Raw genomic sequence first — 23628 nt, 5'->3', positions numbered from 1 at the left:
GATAATGGTATATAAAATCGAGTTTTTACATTTTATGCAATTTCAAATATACAAAATACATACTCTGATTGATATTATATGCGACAATGATTTATTATGATTTCTTGTAAGACTTAGCACGTGCAAAATTATACGATTTAATGTTTGCTGGGTTGTTTCAATTTGTTTTACACATTGGGCCTGATTCTCGAATACACTACGAATACACTTCACGGTGGAAACGGAATGAAACGTATTCGTGATGACAACGGTACGGTGTCGACATCTGGATACGAGATTAGTTTCCCACTAAATTTATCATTATAACATCAAATTATCTTCAGATGAAATTTTTGTATGAGATTATTATATCTCATGAAGAAAACAAAGTTTTCCACTCACATTGAATACCAGTTTGATACGAAGAAGTTAATTTTCATTTATGATTTTTTATTTGAAAAGTGCTCATTCTGCCTGAAAACTCATCATTATCTTCGACACTTCACTAACCCGTAAAACGTAGTTCAATGGCGTGCCGTTTATTTCGTTTCCACCGTGAAGTGTATTTGATAATCAGGCCCATTGTGTTTTGTTTGTTGATATGTCCAATTACAGGTAACAACCGCCTCTAATGCGATACTGAGTGGTGCCTGATGTGGAAATTTCCATTGAAATATTATTATATTTAAACTGGCTTCTAATCTGATAATCTGTAATTCTGTGAGCTGTAATTAAACTATAGAGTTTGAGACCTGTAAGTTACGCAAACGTCAAAAAATAGGTTGGCGGTTATCCAAATAACCTTACTGACAGGCCAACCGGTGTAAAAGGATGATAGAGAAAAATAGGAAGGTTGAACAATAAAGAAAGAAACAGAAAATAACATTTACTGTGAATTGAAATCTATACTGAATGTGAGAGATGCGATATGAATAACAAATACTACTTAGGTTTATCGGTTCAGAAATTTCTAGGAATATAAATAGTTACTGATTCGTCTGTTCTGTAGCTTTGATATGATACTTAACGAACCTGAGTTTGAGGAAACATGGATATAGAACTCTCTATGAATAGCAATGAGAGAAAGCAGAGAAAGTGTCATTTTCTACAGCAATAAAAAGATGTTTCTGATGCTGCTAATTTATATATTTCAACTTAATTAGCTCTGCAGAACCTTATTCTTACATTTAACGATTACCATTATCAAAATTAAATTCATTACTTTTGTGAAACTACTTGTTAAAAACCCTTCACTTTTTGCTTTGCATTTTGTTTATCTTTACTTGATACTTTCGTACTAGCGTCACTGGAGCCGAAATACAATAGATAACATTTTTATTGTTTGCACTGGCATTCAAATATTATTTGTATTGTTGTTGCCTTGTTGTATACAGCGTTTTGTCATTTTTTAGTGCTACGAAAATGCGTGTTTGGGATTTGGGGTATTGAGGTATAAATGCCACCGCAATTTTCATTATGAATTGTTTTATCTTAATTAAATTTATTCTGAGGTCAACGTAATGGGGACGTAGTCCCCTTCAATCTAGAATAAGGAACAGAGGCGGCCCTAAGCCACCGAGGTGACGCAATCCGAGTCGGCCGCCGACCGTCCGTCGGAAGCGGCGGCCTTTTGCAAACAATCCTGTGTTCCATCGATTGCCCGGTTAGTTTGAAACACAGGAGACGATCCTTTAGTTAGGCTAGGCGCAAATTGAGAAGCGTATAGCGCTCGTAAGCGAACGCGAGACTACCAACACGACTCATACGTACCACAAACGTAGCGTGGTGGAGCGCATATTGAGTCGCAGTTTGGTGTAAATAACATGCCACTCGCATACAATGACTGATTAACACAGAGTTGCGCGATATATTTATTTACTAACACAATCACCCGACCAGTACAGCCATACAGTGTCAAACCCACGGCGCTATATGATTGTTCACCAACACAACTACCACAACCAGCACGAGAAACTGTGGTTCAGCCACAGCGTCGCGCGAGTCGTGTCTCACGAGCGCTCCACCATCTCGCGTCATCTGGCCAATTTGCGCAATTCTATCTGTTTTCATTAGCCACAAAAACAGGCGCTATATCGCGCCAAGTTACTCGCGCTAAATGCGTCTCAATTTGCGCCTTGCCTTATACCAGGGACAGACATACAGCTGTACTAGCGTTGTACGTGTACAGCGTTGTACAGGTACCATCGTAGCATGACAGACATACTTTGGTTGTACATTGCACCGCATGTCAAACTGACAATCAAAAATTCGACCAATTTTCACCACATGTTTCAATGAAAAAGTTTTTTATTTAGCGTCTGAACTATCAAACACAACAGTTTCCAAGTTTCCAATCTGAGTTATTAACTCAAGAGAAAGTCAATGAAAAAAATATTTACCAAGTGTTTTGATTCAGTTTGTTCATGCTACCCTCCACTAACCGTTTGTGGCGCTGCGCACAGTACAACTGTAACTATGTACAACGGTGAAACAGGTCGGTACAGGTACAGCGATTGTACCGAGTTGCTTGCATGGTTCTAGCGCTGTACATGGTGACAGACATACAATTTTCGAAGTACAACGCTAGTACAGCTGTATGTCTGTCATAAGTATTAGGTCCGACTGAGCGTTAGCGAGCGTCGGACGGCCTACATTTGCTCGGTTAATTGCACTGAAATATAAATGATATATTTCAAAGTAAAACAAAGCAAAGCTACAATTTTTCACAGTGTTTTTTTATACCAACCGGTTTACTGAAACTTGTCAGAAGTGTCATGCGCTACCAACAAAACACCACGAAAGTTCGAATCTGAAAAGGCTGCGCATATGTGTGAGTGCAAACGTTGTGTAGTGTCGGTGTGAAGAGTGACATTTTCCTTCAACTCGCCTCTGTGCACCACACATTCGCTTGCGCGAGTCGGGAGACGAATATAAAATTTTACCAGCATCGAAATTCCACCAGGAAACAGTTGGGAGTGTTTTTCTAAACTATTGCAAATAAATCTTGCAGGTGAGCGTCGGCTGAAAGTGTCGTCTCGACGCGCTAAACAGTGTTCTTTTTCCGCACATAAAGCATCCCAAATTTGCAAGTGCTCTGGTGCTTAGTTTGGTGAAGAGAAAGAAGAAATCTGGTGGCGGTGTCTCGAGGAAGGTTTTTTTTCAATCGCTCAATATCGTGTCTATTTTGCAGAACAACGCAAAACATGGCTGCCAGCACTAGTGGTGATAAAGCGGCGGATGATTCACTTTACCCGATTGCGGTGCTGATCGATGAGCTGAAGAATGAAGATATCCAGGTGAGTACCTACGCGGCGAAAAATAGTGAATGCTTTGGTTGATATCGGCTGCAGCAGTGCTCTTAAGTGATGCTGCTGAGGTCAGGATAGGTCAAGGTACTTCGGATCCGCCCGCTCTCCGGCTGTATTGCGATAGTATCGAGCATCGTATGTGGGGGCGAAGATAAATACGAAAGTGATGAAGATGCGTATCGGACGCTGCGTTTTATTTATACACTTTCAATGTTGCGATCGGATAGCATCGATCTCTATTTCGCAGTGCCAATACGTAATATTTTTTATGCTTGGCAATTGGAGAGAAACTATTCAACATAAATCGCTAATGGAGCTATGGATAATTTCATTTGAATCTTGACGAACAATTTGTTGTGCAATTTTCAGACATCACCTTTAGTCGGCAACTTATTTAATCATTTTAGTAAATTGGGTTCATTATTTGGTATTGATTCTAGCTTGTTAGCGAATAAACAATTATAGTTTATCAATAATTTATCATATATTTAGAGATGTAAAGTTCAATCATTCCAGAGCAATAGTTTGTAAGGAAGGATCTTTGATGTTATTTTCTCGAACAAATATTAAATGTAATGTGTTTTCCCTTTCTAGCTTCGCCTGAACTCGATCAAAAAGCTGTCGACTATAGCCCTGGCACTGGGAGAGGAACGAACCCGCACCGAGCTGATCCCGTTCCTTACCGAGACCATTTACGACGAAGATGAAGTGCTGCTGGCACTCGCGGAGCAGTTGGGCAACTTTACGGCTCTCGTTGGTGGGCCGGATTATGCGATGTATTTAATTCCCCCGCTGGAATCACTGGCCACCGTCGAGGAGACTGTGGTTCGCGACAAAGCTGTGGAATCGCTGCGGATCGTTGCGGCTCAGCATAGTGCCCAGGATTTGGAGGTACATGTCGTCCCCACTCTGCTGCGTTTGGTGTCTGGCGATTGGTTCACATCCCGTACCTCTGCTTGCGGACTGTTTTCCGTTTGCTATCCGAGGGTTTCCGCTGCAGTGAAAGCCGAGCTGAGGAATAATTTCCGTTCGTTGTGTCAGGATGAAACGCCGATGGTTCGACGAGCGGCCGCCGGAAAGTTTGGGGAATTTGCTAAGGTCGTCGAGGTGGAGTACCTAAAGTCCGATCTCATCTCGATGTTTGTCCAGATGGCACAAGACGATCAGGATTCAGTTCGATTGTTGGCTGTGGAGGCTTGCGTCAGCATTGCCCAGCTGCTACCCCAGGATGACGTGGAACATGTGAGTCAGCTATTTTCATTGTAATCATTAGCTCATTTACCCCAACATTTCTAACGTGGGACTAGGTCTAACAGGGATATATGGGGGGTAAAATGAAAACCTAAATACAGAGCTTGTACAAGAAAATTAAAGATTTTGAATAAAAAAAATTAAATCAAACTAAGTTTGATCCACATTTCATAATATTTCCGCAAGTTGGGCCCCACAAGAAGTTCATGAACGTCGCCTTGGGCGACAAACGTGTTAAACCGGTATATAAAAAGCCAATTAAGATAGCCGTTGGTACCTTTGTTTAAAAGTTCAATCGTCTCATTGCGAAGATTTTGATTGGAAAGATGCTCTTCAAATTGTACCGACCAAAAGGACCAACCAGAGTTACAGCGAAATACGGTTTCTCCAACACAGAATTCAAAAATAAGGAGCCTAGTGAAATCGGCGTTGCAAACACATGTCGGGGGTATTTTTGTTCTGGGGGGTTTGGGGGATGATGCTGACATAAACTAAAAAGCAGTGCTATAAATACACATTGCCAAGATGGATGGATCCAGACGGTGAGTTCGGGCAAGCACACTTCCTCTTGCTCCAGATAGGAGAAGGCTCCCTAAGAAAAGTAAATACGGAATTGTAACTAGTGATGAAACGAGAAATTATTCATGTTTTTTAAAACCAGATATCCGTTTCACCTCTAATTGTAACACCTCTTTTTACCTTAATTGAAACAGTGTTGGGCCCTGTTTCCACTCAATTCTAAAATTTCGGTTCTTTAAGAGTAGCAACCATACCTTATATACCAGAGAATATGCTTTGCTAAAAAGTGCTGGGATATCGAACGCACAACATTGGGATTCCCAAGAAACAAACCCCTTTGCAGGACTCGTGGCCAAGAACATGCAATTGATATCAGACTAAAATGCAACAAACCATTGTTTTGCTTGAGATGCAAAACCATTGATAATAGAATGTGTCAGTTTTATGAGGACGAAAAGGAACTCCAACGGTTTCATTTCGTCAAATACTTACTCGTGAAGGAGCGCGTAAAACTGTAAAATACCACCTATGCAGGAGTACAAAAAATAGTTGAACAAGAAAATTGTCAGATTGGGGAACTCAAGAAACTTGTCGAAACCCTAAATAAAAAAATGGTTTATTATGTTTTAAGTGCACCCGTGGCCGAGTGGTTAGCGTCTCACATTATCATGGCGGGTGGTCGGTTTCGATTCCCGTCATGGCCGGAGGAATTTTTCATCAAAGAAATTTTCTCCGACTTGCACTGTGGTCACGCGTATTCTAGAGCTTGCCCCTCAGAATACATTTTAACGAACGTTAACGCCATTCAATGTTTTAATGAATATATAGCTGAATCAGCCACAGAAGGGGAGAACAAAAACCAAGATTCAAATAACAATTCTGAACAACCGGAAGAACACACAATCTATATCACCAAAAAACGAACAAAAAAAAACAAGACAATTAACGGTTGAAAATAATCACCCAGAATGACTCCAACAAGGGAACACTTAAAACACCACCAAAAATAAACAAATTAACAAAGAAATACTTATAATTGAACCCAGCAATCTAATGGAAATCGATGATGCATTTAATAAAACGAGACTGCAGTCATCCGCTTCTGGTAGCAGAATATCTGCCCTTCCCAAGATTTAATTTTAGAAATGGCTATCAACCCAACAAAAATCAAATACACAAATATTACTTATCTAGTCCTCGAATGAAATGTAAGAGGTCTCAGAAATAGACTTCATTACTTACAACTTTCAATTTCCGGTATTAACCCAATTGACTTATACATTCAAGAAAGAATGACTCCGGGTATTTTTTCATACTACATAAAAAAATATGTAACGTTTTTCAAAGAAGAAACACACACCTTAATCGAAGAGGAGCAATAATTGAAGGTCACTCCGTTCAAGTTTTGAATAATGATCAACACTCATCAAATTACATTCTTCTACTGGTCTTACTGTCGCCATTGATCTGACTATCGTCTTTAGCCAACTTGTTTCGAAGCTATTATGGAGTGTCTATGAGGACAACTGTAAAAACGATCATTTCCTCATTATTATTTTCCTTGGTCAGTCCTCTACGGAAGTTCCCACTAGACCAAGGTGGAAATTTGAACATGCGGATTGGACTAGCTATCAGCTAGACAGAATTGATCTGCATAAAACTTTTCTCAAACCATCCTCGAAATCACTCTATTGCACATACCAAGAGCCAGTGGAAACCTTGGAAAGCGCTGCGTGCCTTGGTGGTCCGCTAGGGTTTGAATTTATGTTAAACTAGCTGACGCGGCAAACTTCATCCCGACTAAAATTTGTGTTTTGTTATCAATACCTTCAAATATTCACGTTTTCTTACTAAGCGCAAGTTCATGAGTCCAATCGCAGAACTGTTTATTGATTGATTTTCTAATCGACCCCGTTGAATTTACCTTTTACTTAAAAAATCCTAGTACTTCTACCAAAACTCATCATTATAATATCAGACTATTTTACAGACACAATTCTCTTTCAAGATTTTTCAACCACTTGCAAATAACAGTTTCTCCGTTACATGGAATAAATGTTTGATACAGAAAATATGATAGAATAAAGACACCCCCTCCCTCTTCCCCCCTAAGAGAGGGGGAGGAGTGTCTATTCACCATAGAAACGTTTCGCGCCCCCTAAAATCTTCACATGCTATATTTGGCTCCATTTGCTTGTTTAGTTTTCGAGTTATGCAGAAATTTGTTTTTCATTTGTATGACAGCCAACCCTAAAAGAGGGGAGAGGACTGTCGAACCACCATTGAAAAATTTATTACATTCTAGAACCTCCACATGCCAAATTTGGCTTCGTTTGCTTGATTAGTTCTCGAGTAATGCAGAAATTCGGGTTTCATTTGTATGGCAGTCCCCTACAAGAGAGGGGGAGTGGTATCTAGCCACCATAGAATCATTTATTGCACCCTAAAACCTCCGCATGCCAAATTTGGTTTCGTTTGCTTGATTAATTCTCGAGTAATGCAGAAATTTGTGTTTCATTTGTATGGCAGCCCCCCTTAGAGAGGGGGGTGGTGTGTCTAACCACCGTAAAAACATTAATTGCTCCCTAAAATCTACATATACCTAATTTGGTTTCGTTTGCTTTATTAATTCTCGAGTTATGCAGAAATTTGTCTCTCATTTGTATTTCAGTTCAGTTTTTTTGCAGCATATAATGTGACTCTGGCATGGGTTATTGTTGTCAATAACGTCTTCAAATTAAATAAAAAAAATTAAATCAAACTAAGTTTGATCCACATTTCATAATATTTCCGCAAGTTGGGCCCCACAAGAAGTTCATGAACGTCGCCTTGGGCGACAAACGTGTTAAACCGGTATATAAAAAGCCAATTAAGATAGCCGTTGGTACCTTTGTTTAAAAGTTCAATCGTCTCATTGCGAAGATTGTAACCAATAGAGCTATCCGTTTCCTTTCAATTCCTGAATTAATATCTCGGACAAAGGACCGATTCAATGTTCAAAGAACACACAAATCAGGATCTTCCCGATGTATGTGTAAATTCGACGGTCATGGAAATGAACTGGAACGTTAGACCGTCGAATGTCAACCTTGATTTACTCGAGGAGGAGGAATCGTTCGTGCAGGAGATCTCCAACCTGAAGTAGAAGATTTTTTTAATCAACAAGTAGAAACAAAATTCCGGATTGAACATCATGTTTGCACTGATGATTCATATAGTAGAGGCTGATGCTTTACTATATTTTGGGTTACAGATTTGCTTTTTGCTTGTTGCACTCCAAACATACTGGAGGGGTTGCTATGTATATCCAGGAATCAATATGTTTCAACATTCGGTTCAACAAAGCGATAGATAACAATTGGTTTTTGGGTATTAATATCGAAAAGGCATTCAGATTGGAAATTACGGACTATTATACAACTCTCCCAGTTCTAGTGACCAACGTTTTGTTGAACTTTTAGATAACTGGTTAGAGCATTTTCTAAATTTCAGTGCAATTAATATCATAGCTGGTGATTTCAATATTAATTTGTATGATGAACAAAATTCTTTTTTCAAATTGATTGTGTATACAAATTTTGACACGGTTAAATCATCTATCGTTGATGAACTGAAAATAACAGATCACGAAACTATATTTATTGATAAAGTGCTGGAGAAATTATTCGAAGAATGCTTTGTGTGAGCTTGTTACTAGGAGCTTGGATTCTTATCCGGTATCGAGTGATTTAGAAACAAGAGCATCTTTTCTTACGGATTCTCTGCGAACATGTACCAAAAAATTAGTTGAACAAAAATTTGTTGAGCCAAAAAACAAGAACTTTTGGTATTCTCTTGACCTGGTGCGAATGAAACGTACTAGGGATAGATGTTTCAAAAAGTTCCGTAACACTAATAGTGCGGTCGACTGGTGTTCTTACACAGTTGCTCGCAATGATTATTCGAGATCGTTGAAAAAAGCCAGAACGGGTCATATCCAGAGTAAGATTGATCAGAACAAAAATAATAGCAAACAGTTGTGGAAAATTTTAAAAAGATTGATGAAAGCTAAAAACAGTTGTCCGCGATCCATAACTTTCGGAAATTCAGTCATAACATCAGAAAATATAATTGCTAATATGTTTAACTTATATTTCGTTGACAGTATTTCACTTATCAATGATAGTATTGATTAGGTCAGTGAACCTGACGAAATAGTACAGCCGACGGTCAGCAGATGTAAACTGGAATTTTTTCACCCAATAACTTTTGCGGACCTAAAAATAATTTGTTTTGCACTAGAAAAGTCGGCTGGTATTGATGACGTCAATGCAAAAGTTGTTCAAGATTACTTTCATGTCATTGGACTTTCCCTGCTGGACCTGATAAATGATTCATTAAGAACAGGGCACGTACCCAAAGTTTGGAAGGAATCGTTAGTGGTTCCAATACAGAAAATTGCTGGGACGATTAAATCCGAAGAGATTTTTTGTCCTATTAATATGTTGCACACAACAGAGAAACTGCTAGAATTAGTCGTTAAAGGCCAGTTGGTGAATTACTTGAATAATAACTCTATGCTGGCACCAGAACAATCGGGATACCGGGAATCACATTCCCGTGAAACTGCTTTGAATTTGGTGTTAGCTAAATGGAAGGAATATATCGAGAACAAAGAAGCGGTCATAGCAGTGTTTTTGGATCTGAAGCGCGCCTTTGAAGCTATATCCAGGCCCTTGTTGTTACAGACTCTACGGCGCTTTGGTTTAGAGGGTTCGGCATTCAAATGGTTTGAAAGTTATTTGAGTAATCGAATACAGAGGACTGTTTTTGCTGAATCTGTTTCTGAACCAATAGCTAGTACGTTTGGTGTTCCACAAGTTCCATTGCACTTAAATAGAGATTCGCATTCTCTTAGTATTTGGTTGAACTGTAAGTAGTTAAAATTAAATGTTGGGAAAACCAAGTACATGATATTTTCTTCGAGATATTATAACACCGAGTGTTTTGTAAAGATAAATGATGAGACACTTGATCCCGTTAGAGAGATAAAGTATCTTGGTGTTACTATAAATGACAAACTGCTTTTTAAGTCTCACATAGATAATGTCATCAAAAAAATTGCGAAAAAATACGGTATCATATTTTGAGTTTGAGGAATGAGTTGACTATTTCGAGTAAGATTCAATTATATAAATCCATAATATCGCCACACAAGACTTCTGTTCATCCATTCTTTTCCTTGCTAACGAAACACAAATGTTGAGGTTACAACGTTTACAAAATAAAGTAATGCGTTTGATCTTGCGTTGTAAAATCGTTTCCAAAATAATAAATGGATTGTTGCCTCGATATTTGTGTGATCGAATTGAAAGAGGAAGTGATATTCATCGATATAATACCAGAAACGCTGACGAAGTACGAGCACCAAACTTCTTAAGTAGAGTATCACAGAACTCCCTATTTTTTAAAGGTGTTACTTATTTCAATTCGATGCCTATACACATTGAAAGAGCAATCACATTAGCAGATTTTAAACGGCAGTGTTTAAATATAATTTAAATGTTAAGATTGTAAGTGACGAAGTTGTTTTTAACGAATTGTGTATGTGTTTACGTATATGAAAGAAGTAACTGCCATCTTCGTCTCAATGATAATGAAGGATTATTTTGTATATGTTTATAGAAATTGGAAGAAAAAAAGGAAATTGAAAGTAGTCCATATAAGTTTGAGCACGCGCGCGTTACTGCAGCCATGAGAAATCTGAATTGTGATAGCGATTAGAACATAGTAGAGTTTGTTTTTATTGTGGCATTGGATATGTAAGTCTTGATAAAAAGGAACACAGCTCTGATTGAGGTTTGGTCGAAGATCGAGAGTGCAAATGTTGTCGAGTAAAGAAGGCCCACGAGCGATTTCTGGAGGATCAAGCAGACAATCGTCAAAATGAATGGATAGGCTACAACCTGAAATTCATTCAACGGGTCAAATTTTTTATTGAACTGGAGATTAGAGCAGTTAGTCTGACAAATTTGGCAGTCAGGTTACAGTGAACTCAGAAGATGCTATGGGACAGCTTGACAGGGCAGCAAGCGTTTCTTCTTGTGACTTGGCTAAACTTTTTACAAGCATGTCCAAAGAAACGTTTGAATAGACAAGGCTTAGTGAAATATCGGTATCACAAAGAGGTGATTTCATATCTGTAGGTTGAATCAGTTCGTTTTTTTTGTAAAATTGGTTATGTATTAATTTATTATCAATTAGATAATCGACCAACTCAAATCTATGTAGGGGAATGAGGCGGGACCTTCATTATCATTCAGTAAGCAATTATATACCGATATACTGTTAGTTTTACTCTTCCTTCCCAAGGCTTAAGGCCCTCATTTCCGTAAGTCACCTCTTACTGGATTTCCAACATACAAAGGACGCTAGAATAAGAAATAATATTGGACAGAACTTAAGAGACATACTAAGTAATGAGGAAACACAAAAAATGATTTAATTGAATTTTTAATAGAAAAAGTCACAGGAGCGTTGTTTCCGAGACACGACCGCTTAGTCGACGTGGGATTCCGGTAGGCTATCTGTTGATTTTGGATATGTTTTAAGAATCACATCGTTAAACTCTTTGATAATGATTAGGTGGCTCTGAATCAGGGCTTATTTGTTTGGTGTTTAGGTATTGTTTGTTCACTCCACCAGTGTTTGCCGAGTGATGATGACAGAAGGATGGTAAACAGTTGTTGGATGGTACGTATCAGATAAAAGATATCGAAGTGGAACGAGATACAGTAGAACCTCGATTATCCGCGGTGTGGATTATCCGCTTAAGCGGGTTCACTTGTGTTTCTATAGAACTTCCCAGAATTTGCCAGGGTCTTGTTTTTTTGTTTTGGTCATGCCTTCACATTATCTTATGACTGGTGTAAACGACCTTACAGATCGATAGTTTAATGATTTCTGTAATGATGAAACATAGTTTTCATGCTTAAATATTTTGTTTGCGTCTGCATCTAATTTTTAGCCTTTTATTGCGTTATCCGCGATTTTCGTAATCCGCGGTGAGCTTGCCCGACTATTCCACTAATATAAGATAATTACCAATAGCGAACACGATTATCTATTTTTTTCATCAGTAAGAACATATTACTTCAATACAGAGAAAACATATTTGAAATGGAAAAGGTAATTTTCTTTTATAGTTTTTACTTTCTTAGTGTTTACTCAATCCAATGCGAATTTTAATTGGACCAACAACAACTAATATTATATGTAGAGCATATGGGAAATCACTATTTCTAATATTTCTTCACTTTTCCAATTTTTCTCGTCGTATAAACTTTCCTTGGGTAAAAATGAACACAACACACTTTGGTTTTTATTTATGAAAATTAAAATAATTCGTTTCATACGTCAAGTCATTTTTAACACAACTGCTAACATATACAATTTTACACTTACACTTGTGGTAAATTTTTCAAAATACACGATCGGTTATTGATATGAAATTTTACGAAGCAACCAACATTAAAGTTCCAAATTTAACTTCATTTGCTAGAGTTAATCGTATCACTCACCTTACTTGCAATCAAGGATGCAAAATTTCGAAAGAACATGTTGAAATCGAAAAGCAATTTTTATCAGTGCAAAATATCTCCACCGACACTCTTCACTTCTTTCTATCGCGGTGCCGCTGTGCCTATGACCGCTGGCTCACCATCTCGTTTGTTTTGATATAGTTTTCGTTCCATCAACAGAAATATCAGTTCATTCTCGATATCAGTGAATGCTCAAGCCGAAAATATCACCTTTCATTGCGTCCTGGTGAAATTTTCGTTGGTCATACACCCATAAACTCAGCACTCAAATGTGCCGTTGCCCATCGATATGTGTGCAATAAGCGGCACAAAAATGGGACCGGGGCTAGAAACATACCAGGAAAACATACACCCGAACACGCGTTTAAACGTCTGACGCGGTGTCAGTGAGATGATATTTCCTTGTATGGAATTTTGTTCCCTTCCACTGTCAGCTGATCGAAGATGCGTATGAAAATTTCGGGCGTAAATTCTCAGTGAGACAGTGGAACGAATGAGTGTGGGGAATAATGCAAAAACCAAATGTTACACGTGACGGAGTGTCGGTTGCATGTAATTAAGCTTGGTTCATTTGTCATGAACTGCACTGCATATCTTGCGCTGTCAGTAAAGTGAGTGTGAGATTTTGGAACTCTGCTTGCAATAAAAAAATGCCCTCGACTTGCAAATATATGCAATGCCGAGTTCACCTGGGTACCTTGATGTCTCTGTTAGGGTCTACATTTCGATAGGAACAAAAGCTCCCCCTACTTTTATGTATTTGTAATGCCGATATCCCCCCGGCAGCTTGGTTTTGATGTCTCTGTTAGGGACCCGCAGAATGTGTCGTCAATTTCGACCAATCAGAAGTGGGTGTTTCCATTAGGATAGGGGTTAAGATTTTTTAATTTCATTTGGTCACCAAATCATTTTTATTTATAAAGATATACAAAATTTGATAAATAAATGACTTCCCAATTTTCCATTTTTCCGAACGGTTTTCATATTTTTAGGCATTTAACCTAATGCAGACTAAGACGCATTAAACCTGATACTGACTGTTGGAAATATTTAAATTAAATCGTGAGGAACGGACAACAAATCATTTTTATTTATATAGATATACAAAATTTACTAAAAACAATGACTATTCAATTTTCCTTCTTTCCGAATGGTTTTCATAGCTTTTTATGCATATAAATCTGACGCAGACTAAGACGCATCAAACCTGATAAAGTCTGTTAAATTCCTTGCTCCGTTCTTGAGTTCAATTTGATGTCCTAACACCTAATCATTTTTATTTATATAGATGGATCTAAAAATAGAATATCAACATGAGGCATTTGAGCTTGATGTTTTTTTAAAAAGCTGGGAACAAACGACAACTTTTTTTGTAATTTTCCAAAAGGTTAGGCATAAAAACATCGTTTTATGAAAAAAATTGAAAATTGTCAAAAAGAAACATGGAACAACTATGCGTAGAACGGCAGCACATATTTTGGAAGTTCTAAGCATCATACCAAAAATAAAACGACGATCATTAAATTTACTTGTAACGAAGAACATCATCTATCACAATGCATGAGTTGACCTTACATGGCATTTGTTCAAGATCTTTACCCACAAAGCATATATGTTGAACTCAATCGAATTCGGAAATTGTCTCATTCAAACAATAATTTCATCAACACAGATTTATAACCCACCCATGTTTTTGTTCCTTGACAGAATGTCATGCCAACCCTTCGCCAGTGTGTAAACGACTCTTCGTGGCGTGTGCGGTATATGGTGGCGGAGAAATTTACCGACCTGCAGAAAGCCGTTGGCCCGGAAATCACAAAAACCGATTTGGTTCCCGCGTTCCAGTATCTGCTGAAGGACACCGAAGCTGAGGTGCGTGCTTCGGCCGCCACGAAAGTGACCGAGTTCTGTTCCAATCTGGAGAAGGGAAGCCAGGAGCAAATTATCATGACTTCGATTCTCCCATACGTTAAAGAATTAGTTGCCGATCCCAATCAGCATGTAAAGTCTGCACTGGCATCGGTTATCATGGGCCTTAGTCCAATTCTAGGTCGTAACAACACAATCGAGCATTTGTTGCAATTATTCCTGCTCCAATTGAAGGACGAATGGCCAGAGGTTCGGTTGAATATTATCTCCACGCTGGATTGCATTAACGATGTCATCGGGATTCAACAGTTGTCTCAGTCGTTGCTCCCCGCAATTGTTGAGCTGGCTGAGGATTCCAAGTGGCGAGTGCGGTTGGCTATTATCGAATACATGCCACTGTTAGCCGGACAATTGGGCCAGGAATATTTCAACCAGAAGCTACGTGATCTCTGCTTCAACTGGTTGAATGACCACGTGTATGCCATTCGCGAGGCTGCCACTCTTAACATGAAGAAAATTGTTCAAACATTCGGAACCCAGTGGGCTGAAACCAATATCATCAACCAGATTCTGGTCATGTACAAGAACAGCAACTATTTGCATAGTAAGTAACGCAAAACCCAATCAATTCGTACAATCATCATTGTCTCGTAATTGTCAACTCTAGGAATGACCTGTCTTTTCTGTATCAATGCGCTGGCTGATGTCGTCGGCGCTGATATCATCAAGCGACTATTCCTGCCAACGATTAAGGTCCTTGCGACCGATCCCGTTGCGAACGTGCGGTTTAATGTCGCCAAGTCGCTGCAAAAGCTGTCCCCATTCCTGGACCAGGCTGCCATCGATGAACACGTGAAGCCAATCTTGGAGAAGCTGAACACAGACGCAGACGTGGATGTAAAGTATTTCGCCTCAGAGGCAATGGTTGGAATTGCTGGTATGTATATTGACTCCCGCGCATGATCACAGACGTTTGTAGACTAATCTCTTTCTTTTTGCAGCCGCTTAAAATAATCCAGGAAAGTTTTCTATGCATTGTTAAGTAAGTCGGTGGAAAATAAACTCATAACTATATAGAAACTATTTGTGCGGTGAAGAAAAATCGCGGCGCGATCGATTTTTTTTCTAATTAGTTTATGCCTTGACAAATTGTGAACGAAATCGGGCTTTACGCCGAAAATCATGTAAAATAGTCGTTGGGAAGACCTTTTTTGTTTAATAGGAATCGCAGTCATTTTTATAAAAGAACTTCAAAACACACTCACACACAAAAAGATACAATTCGGAATGCGTTAATGTGGACCACTTTCCCCACAGGAATCCGTTAGTTACTTTTAATTCAGCACGACATGCGCTCTGACAACGCAATGGATTTGGGACAACGTAAAAGGAATACTTTTCGTTCAAGGGATACTCGAAGTTTGAACCGATACCTTTTTAGCTGGAGGGGCCCCGCGCGAGTGGTGTCGTCATTACTACAGTAGATTGTTATCATTGACCGTCGGACCACAGCAGAAAAAGTAACGCGAAGCAAAGTGAAAAAAACATTGAAAACAAATTTATCCAATTACATTATTCTAGTATAAGGTTAATATTAACGATAATACATTCAGAATAAAACAATAATTTAACAGAGATTGAGTTTCATTGGGTATTGATATGGTATTGGCCATTTAGTATGTGTATCTTAGACAACGACATTTGTTCTTTTTACGACACGATAAAATTCTGTTTAAAATTGAGAAAATCCTACAAGAATCATCTATAGTTGAATTCGCTTGTTGCCAGCCCAATACTTTTGTGAAGTGACAACAACTGACTTTTTGTGGTTTCCGATTGTTGAACATTAATGTTGTATTTTCAGTAACGTTTCAAAACATACAAAGGAGCTTTGTTCTGATTTAAAAAAAAAAGATGAACGTAAATTCTTGTATACCTGTTCAGTTTTTCAAAAAAAAACTCGGTATGCATTTTGTGACGTGACAACACGCTCTGAGCGTAGAAACAGGATCAACAAAGCGTTGTCACGTCACAAAATCAATAAAGTGTTTTAAATATGAATTTCATGGTAGTGTAGCAAGCTATATACTATTTTTATGTTAGTCATTATCCTGAATACTTCTCGCTCTCCTCTGAGATCTCACCATTCCGTTCCAAAGGTCCAGGGAAAGGTGATCCTGAACATACCCCCTTCCTACTGAATTTTCGGTATTTTTCGCTAGGAAATAACGTAACAAGTTCATTAAAGGAAAGTTTATTCTATTCAATCAGCATGTACAAAATATAACAATGTGATCAAAGTGATTGGACTGCAATTTTTCGTTACTCAAAGCAGGAACAGAGAATATCTGTGTCGTTATGTACCCTAATATTCGTTGCGTTGGATCCATCCATCGCCGCCCGCAGAGGAACTGAATTGTGCCGACAGTAGCAACATAGGGAGTCCTGAGGAAGATTCTATAATCGTTATTCCGTGTTCAGCACTCAGCGCTCAGCTGAAGTTATAGCGCTTTTCTGCTTTTTTCCCCGCATTGTTAGAATTTTGGAATTTGTTGAATGAAGATAATAATTTTTAGTTTTAGTTTGCTTCTCCTATTGATAAGAGATAGTTACTGGAATAACTGAATTCTCATCGACGTTGAATTGCCTTAATGGTGGAATGTTGTATTTCTGTTGTACGTCCTCCAGTAAATCGTAGAATTTCCCGACTACAATGCGATTGAATTCTTGTGCCCTGGTGACGGAGGTTACTTCTGATGTCCGAAAAGATAGTTGTGGTTGGTGCTTTCGAAAGCCAGCCAACCAATCTATTCCGACTAATTGCTTTTGGCTATTGGAAGGGTGAGGAATACCATTTCTTTCGGCCAAATCAAACGCCAGCTTCCGGATTTCTCTTGTCGTAACACCGTAGAATCGTTGTCCATAGTGAGAATATTGCTCCGTCGTAAAAACAGTACCAAATGATCCGAGAAGCTGGAGCTGCAAAGGATCTGCACAATGTAAATAACGTTCACAATGCACTAAGGATGCATGTCGCACTGACGTAACACTCTTCACCGCTTCGATTGACGCGTTCAAGCCGTTCTTTGACCACTATTTACGATCGGATGTTCTGGTATAATTCCGCACAACTGGGACAACCGAACTTAAAAAAGATGGACAGACAACTTTGGAAGAAGGAGGAGCTTGAAAAAACAACTCAGGCCATCAAGGACGGATTTTATTTAACCAAGCATCGAAAGTTCGAAAATGCTCGAACAACAGTGAAACGCAGAACGCATAATTTGAAATGGTCTCAATGTAATTCTTCTGGTCTGGAATCTGGCCAAGACACCTGGTATCGATTCCAAAACACTGTGACTGATTGTAACATTATTCAAAAATACTTTACATAAACATAAATATGTTTTTTTCGATGAAACACACACTGGACCAAATCACCCCGCAGACGGTTCCGCATCAAATTTTAATGTCCAAAAATCTCTTTTATTTTATGATATATTTGGTTATTTGAAGCTTGATATAATGGGGTCCCTTTCATCCCCTTTGCGACCTGTACGAGGTTCGCAATTCGGTCGAACACATCGTCTGTGTTTGCCCGGAATACGAGAACCTCCGAAACTTATACTGGATCAATGGTAGCATTCTTGATGTGCTTGGCGGTGACTCTTCACGAACTGCTGCACTGCGGAAATTCTCGTCAAACGACCAAGGAGAAGAAGTTAAAAGTTTAAATGTGCTAAAACTCTCGGCAGGTTTCAGTGGGCTGGACATGTGGTCCGAATACCTTTCAAATCGCCAAAACAATTTTCAGCAGAGAACCAGGAATAAGCCGTCGACCCCGGAGTAGCCTCCGCATTCAATCATTCAAACGTTTCTAATTAATTGGCTGCCCTTCGTGAAATCTTGATTTAGCTGTTCCTCCTTGAACGTGGAGTGGAGAATATTTATATCAGTAGAAGTAACAGCTGAACCAATATTTCCATCTGCTAATCGTCGCTGAATCGTAACATAATTGGTTTATTTCAGAAGTGGGGTGAAGCTGGCTCAAACGGTGGCTAAGCCAGGAATGACGACTAGAGTGATTTTGTTACTTGTTTGGTGGGATCTACTACGAATTGCTCTTAATTCGAACCAATACTGTGCAAAATTGGGCCCATTGTACAAAGTATTTGCCGAAAAGCGGCCAGCTTTGGTCAATTGAAGACGAATTGTGTTCCATCAGGACAACGTCAGGCCACGCATTCCATTTTATAGTTCGACCCCTGGAATCTTCGCATTTAGAAAAATTTGGAAAAATATTTCGTTGCAGTTTTTTTGCCAACTAGGACGAGAATTTTTGTAATGGAATTACCTTCGAAATGAATATAAGTTGTCGAATGAAACGGTTCATAATTGAAAAAAAAATCGGATAATTCTAACTATGCTAAACATAAAGTCCTCAAATATACATAAAAATAATAAATTGTTTTGCCCAATCTAATATGAGGATCAAATTATATTGTATCTAATGACTCTCATTCTATGGCAAAATTGATGATCTTCCCTATTGTTTTCATTTAATTCTTTAATTCTGTGAGAATCATGCATTCTCAATACTAAATGATTGATAGTCTTGAATGATGACGAAGTCGGAGTAATTTGATTTTTCTTTCTACTGTGCAGCTAAGCTTCATTCCGACGAAACAATTATTTCAGTTTGATAGTGGCCCGGTGGTGAAAGTAGCGGGGAAGTCCACAGTAATTGGATGTGCGCCAGCAGCGACGTCATGGATCGCAGTTTTGATCACCGCTATAACAGTGTTATTGTTGGCGTAGTTTCAGGAAAAGTGTTGGATTCGTTGCGATCGAAACCTTTGCACGAAACCAAACATGTCTACGTTACCCATGAGCGTCTAGTTCCTAGATCTTCATCGAAAATCGATCAAATGTTGTTTCTTCTAGGGAAATTGATTCCGCTGTTTCGTTTTCGGTTTTCCTCCGTTGTTCACATCGTTACTGCTTTCGTTGATAATAGTTGACCGGTGCACTGTGCTTACGTCGCATCGCTAGAATTTAGTGCTGTTGTGATTCTTCCGTCGTGGCACATTTTGAAAGCGATCGTTTCGTACGCCTCGACTAATCGGAGGGTGAAAAGGTGCACTGATTTCCGGTTATTGAGGATTACGGTTTCTTCATTTGTACCTCACCTGTACATACAAAAACAACCTGACAGTGATGGGATTTACGAAAAAATTTGTCATCGTTAGTTCAACATTGGTGCTCGTGATAGGTTCGTACGATCTAGAAGTTATGTAAAACAAGTTATTCGGCGATAAACTCCTGAGAGAAAGCGCATACGGCGCGTTTTATTTGAATTGAGTGGTCGTGGGAATCGAAACGAACCGAATTCTAAATAATAATTTTTCAACCATATAGTTTGTTATATCATTTTTAGTAACGAGATATGGAAAAATAAGGGGAATGTGTTTTACGCTCTCTTAAAAGGAAACCTCAAATTAGATTTGTATAATCTTTGTTTCGCACAAATATTACGCAAGAATATTGATTATGACAGAGTTTGTACGGTTTCCAGTAGAAAGTAGGACGAAGGTAACAACGAGGGAATGTAGCGAAAACAAACAACAGATGTGTACACATCTGATCCGTTCATAATGCATTCAAGAATTCAGACCATATACCTGACATCAATCTAGAACCGACTGCAACCACGATGCCATCCAAACCAGATGTCAAGACACATACGAATATATTCAAGTTTCTTCACTCATAAGTGAGCCAACTTTAGGGTCTGTACATTCCGGAACAAAGTACGATATTGAAAAAAATCAAAATCAATCAAAAAATCAATGTTTTGGAGTGGCTAGCACAATCTCCTGCTCTCAACCCAATAGAACGTTAAGGTTCAAGAAAATAATCAAACAAGCCATCTACAACTACGGCAGGTAATGGCAACTATGTGGAACAAAGTCACACCAGGAACTACAGCTTAGCTTGACGGATAGCGATGTCATGCTGTTATTCATTCCAAATGTGGCCCATAAAATGTTAAGTGGATACCCGGAACAAAGTGGGTATACTTTTTGTGCTTCATTTTTTACAGTTATTTCAATCATCTGATATCGAAAATTGAACAAGGCTACATTCATGTCACGTGTCATGATTTGAGTTTATCTTTGCAGATAGAAAAACATACATCATTTTGATATGGTGTATTGCATTATTTTGTATTTGAAATTTGACTAGAGATGGAGAGACTTTTTACATTACACACTGCACAAAAACCCCTCAGCGGTTGAGTCTCCGTTTCAAATATGATGTATGTTTAAACCTTAATGAAATTTTTATCTCTTTCTCTAAAAATTATTCACAAATAACAAAAAGCAGTTCATAAATTCAATTCTTCACTGTACCACACTATCATACTCACCCACGTTATACGCTATCGCTGAGCACGGTGAGAAAACACGAGACACCGGTATGTTAGTTGGCTGAGAAGTCGTTTGGGGCTCCGTGTCATCAGTCCGTCGGATCGCGTTGTATCGATCGGATCGTATCGTGCGGTGTTCCTCAGTATTCTATTATAGTAGCGTCACTTTGTATGCTGTGCAACAACGCGCGCGATTATAAACGCATCGGTCATCCCGCCAAAGGTGTGCGCAGTGTACGAAATTGTTTACCCTAGTTTTTTTTCGGAGGGTAACAACAATTGAACCTCTGTAACTCTCGACGCGTACCTAGAGCGTGATTCTATAGGCGCTGATCTATCGCGACCAGCTTTTGCGTGTGTTCTTGATGCAGTCGTGGGTTGACCGAGTCTTTTCGCATCACTTTTATTTACTCCTCTGTCAGTCGTTGGTTGTGAATGAGTTCAACACATATGCAAATTTGGGTGGTACTCGGATGGTGAATCTCGGCGAAGTGAATTGCCTGTATCGTTTTGCGCTGCACCAGAAAACAATACGAAACTGAATCTCACGATGTATTCGCGGTGCGTACGCTGCCTCGTGGAGCTTTTGAATGTGAATGTGCGTCAAGTTCAACCAACAGCTGACGTGGTTGAATGTTTGAATATAAATCAACCATCCGCGAGCGCTGTTTTCGGTGACGCTCATCGCAATGCGCATAATTGGTGGCGTTTCTGGTTTCGAGAACAAAATTCAGAGGATGGTCACTAACCTGGTGATGTTTCTTTTTTTCGAGACGCTGTCCAGTGCTGTCATGCGGATCCATGCAAAACGAAGATTCTACATTGCATTCTCTTTCTCTCTCTCATTAATAGTGATGATATAGACAGGGTGATTGATTTAAAGTTCTACTAATTCAAAAGGCTATGTACCTCTTACTTTTAATAGATTACAGTATTCTTAAATGAAAGAAAAAAACGGGTGGGTAATGTTGGAGACTTTACATTAATGTTGGACTACACCACATCTACTTTTTGCTTGATGAAGTTTGTTTTAGATTTGGTACAAACATTATTTTTTGTATCATTCTTCAATTATCAACAGTGGCAAACAATGTTAAACATCGAACATGGAACAAAATCGTCTGAAATAATTAACGTAACGTAATCATGTACTGACAGATTTGACGAACGGATCTGAAAAAATGTTAGGCATTCAAAAACTGAATATTTTCTTGTCGAGTATTGTGCGAAATGTATTTTATCAGTACACATTGATTAAGTTCTATTTGGCAAAAAGTGTCAAATATTCGTATTCGGTCAAAGAGTGTAAGAACATCCATACCCAGTATATCCCCCAATGCTTCCATTCCCAAAGAAATAATTCTCAAATTACACTATGCTATGCTAAATCATTTGTGTGGTGCAAGCGGAGACGACATTCACCTTCAGTTGTAAACCGAATAACACAGCTAACCGCAGTAAAAATACTTCTTGGCATTCGGCTAGAATGTATTGCACTTTGATGCCAATTATAACCCGGAAACAATGCTCGAATTCCCAAAAAATGAATGAAAAATCGGAAGAACTCACCAATAAACCCGAGAACACTTCTAAGTTCACACAAGCTTCCTTCCGGAAAAATATTAGGTTGGGGAAAAAGTTTTCCATTATTTTCTCATTAGCTGGCTTCAGTGATCAATATCTCGCGTAATATCGGTCATTTCAATTTCAAGTATAGGCTCGTTGTAAAGGTAACATATCACACTAAAAAAATTCGTTTGCTTCTTTTTGTTTGTTCCATTCAGTTGTGAGTTACAGGGTGTTAACAACGGAGGTCAACAAAAAAAAAATCGGTACATTTTACCGTACATTGGCCAACAGAAGAGGCGTTGTGTTCCAACAGGACAACGCAAGGTCACACAATTCCGAGAGCTTAATTGGGATATTTTAATGCATCCACCATATAGTCCGGACCTGGCACCAAGGTGGAATGTTGTATTTCTGTTGTACGTCCTCCAGTAAATCGTAGAATTTCCCGACTACAATGCGATTGAATTCTTGTGCCCTGGTGACGGAGGTTACTTCTGATGTCCGAAAAGAGAGTTGTGGTTGGTGCTTTCGAAAGCCAGCCAACCAATCTATTCCGACTAATTGCTTTTGGCTATTGGAAGGGTGAGGAATACCATTTCTTTCGGCCAAATCAAACGCCAGCTTCCGGATTTCTCTTGTCGTGACATTGCAAAATTGCCAGAATTATAAGAAATCGGGATCGAGAGATGATTGTAAAAATCTATTGCTAGAGTTTTTCGTCAATAAGGGCCAAGATCTCTATGATAGTGACATTATGAAGCTACCTTTAGAATGGCAACAAATTTTACAACAAAACGATGCATATCAAATCGGACAATCCGAAGCATATTGAAAAATTTAATTTTATCCAAAAATAATTGATTACTTTTTCCCCAACCTAATATATAAAACCAATTCGCTTTTTACTATTCCGGATATAACTTTGGAATGCATCGAAGTTTTAGAAATAACTCTTTTGTTGAAGGGTTTGGTTGTTTTGAAAAGATCAAATGGTTTGCGTAGTTTTTATCGAAGTAACTGGATATGGTTGATTCATGATTCATTCTTGTTTTCGCGAGAACAACACTTGCCATATGTTGAAATTTGTGCCATTATTACCAATGTATGTACACTCTGTCCAACT

The 23628-nt window shown here is 38.7% G+C and overlaps 2 protein-coding genes across 10 annotated transcripts in view; both read left to right on the top strand.

Moving 5' to 3' along the window:
• The first annotated feature begins 2828 nt into the window (after positions 1 to 2828).
• Positions 2829 to 16139, top strand: LOC129777995 (serine/threonine-protein phosphatase PP2A 65 kDa regulatory subunit). Of its 3 annotated transcripts, none has more exons than XM_055784617.1 (7): positions 2829 to 2989; positions 3170 to 3275; positions 3882 to 4529; positions 14345 to 15110; positions 15174 to 15443; positions 15508 to 15528; positions 15827 to 16139. In XM_055784617.1, exons 2-6 carry the CDS (start codon positions 3183 to 3185, stop codon positions 15513 to 15515), a joined length of 1785 nt encoding a protein of 594 aa, XP_055640592.1. In that variant the 5' UTR covers positions 2829 to 2989; positions 3170 to 3182; the 3' UTR covers positions 15516 to 15528; positions 15827 to 16139. The 3 variants fall into 3 exon arrangements, with proteins under 3 accessions (XP_055640592.1, XP_055640591.1, XP_055640589.1); XM_055784616.1 differs by having other exon boundaries at positions 15508 to 15548; positions 15824 to 16139; XM_055784614.1 differs by having other exon boundaries at positions 15508 to 16139.
• Positions 16140 to 19527: 3388 nt separating this feature from the next.
• Positions 19528 to 23628, top strand: part of LOC129776827 (lipase member H-A) — a 49015-nt gene continuing 44914 nt past the window's right edge. Inside the window, exon 1 of one of the 7 annotated variants that reach the window (XM_055782702.1) lies at positions 19528 to 19778. In XM_055782702.1, coding sequence (XP_055638677.1) covers positions 19724 to 19778 — 55 coding nt within the window. In that variant the 5' untranslated portion in view covers positions 19528 to 19723. Of the gene's footprint in view, positions 19779 to 21006; positions 21206 to 21271; positions 21291 to 23628 lie in introns of those variants that run through there. The other 6 variants (XM_055782703.1, XM_055782705.1, XM_055782704.1 and 3 more) reach the window with 6 other exon arrangements.

The sequence above is a fragment of the Toxorhynchites rutilus genome, chromosome 3, assembly GCF_029784135.1.
Source record: "Toxorhynchites rutilus septentrionalis strain SRP chromosome 3, ASM2978413v1, whole genome shotgun sequence".
Lineage (NCBI taxonomy): Eukaryota > Metazoa > Arthropoda > Insecta > Diptera > Culicidae > Toxorhynchites > Toxorhynchites rutilus.
The sequence above is the reverse complement of the archived record's forward strand: the minus strand, read 5'-3'. Positions and strand labels throughout refer to the sequence as shown.

Bases quoted from the DNA above. Each gene is read 5' to 3' on its own strand.
- LOC129777995 (XM_055784617.1), top strand. From the start codon at position 3,183: ATGGCTGCCAGCACTAGTGGTGATAAAGCGGCGGATGATTCACTTTAC. The intron at 3,276-3,881 runs GTGAGTACCTAC...TTCCCTTTCTAG, and splicing joins TGAAGAATGAAGATATCCAG to CTTCGCCTGAACTCGATCAA. The intron at 15,111-15,173 runs GTAAGTAACGCA...TGTCAACTCTAG, and splicing joins GAACAGCAACTATTTGCATA to GAATGACCTGTCTTTTCTGT.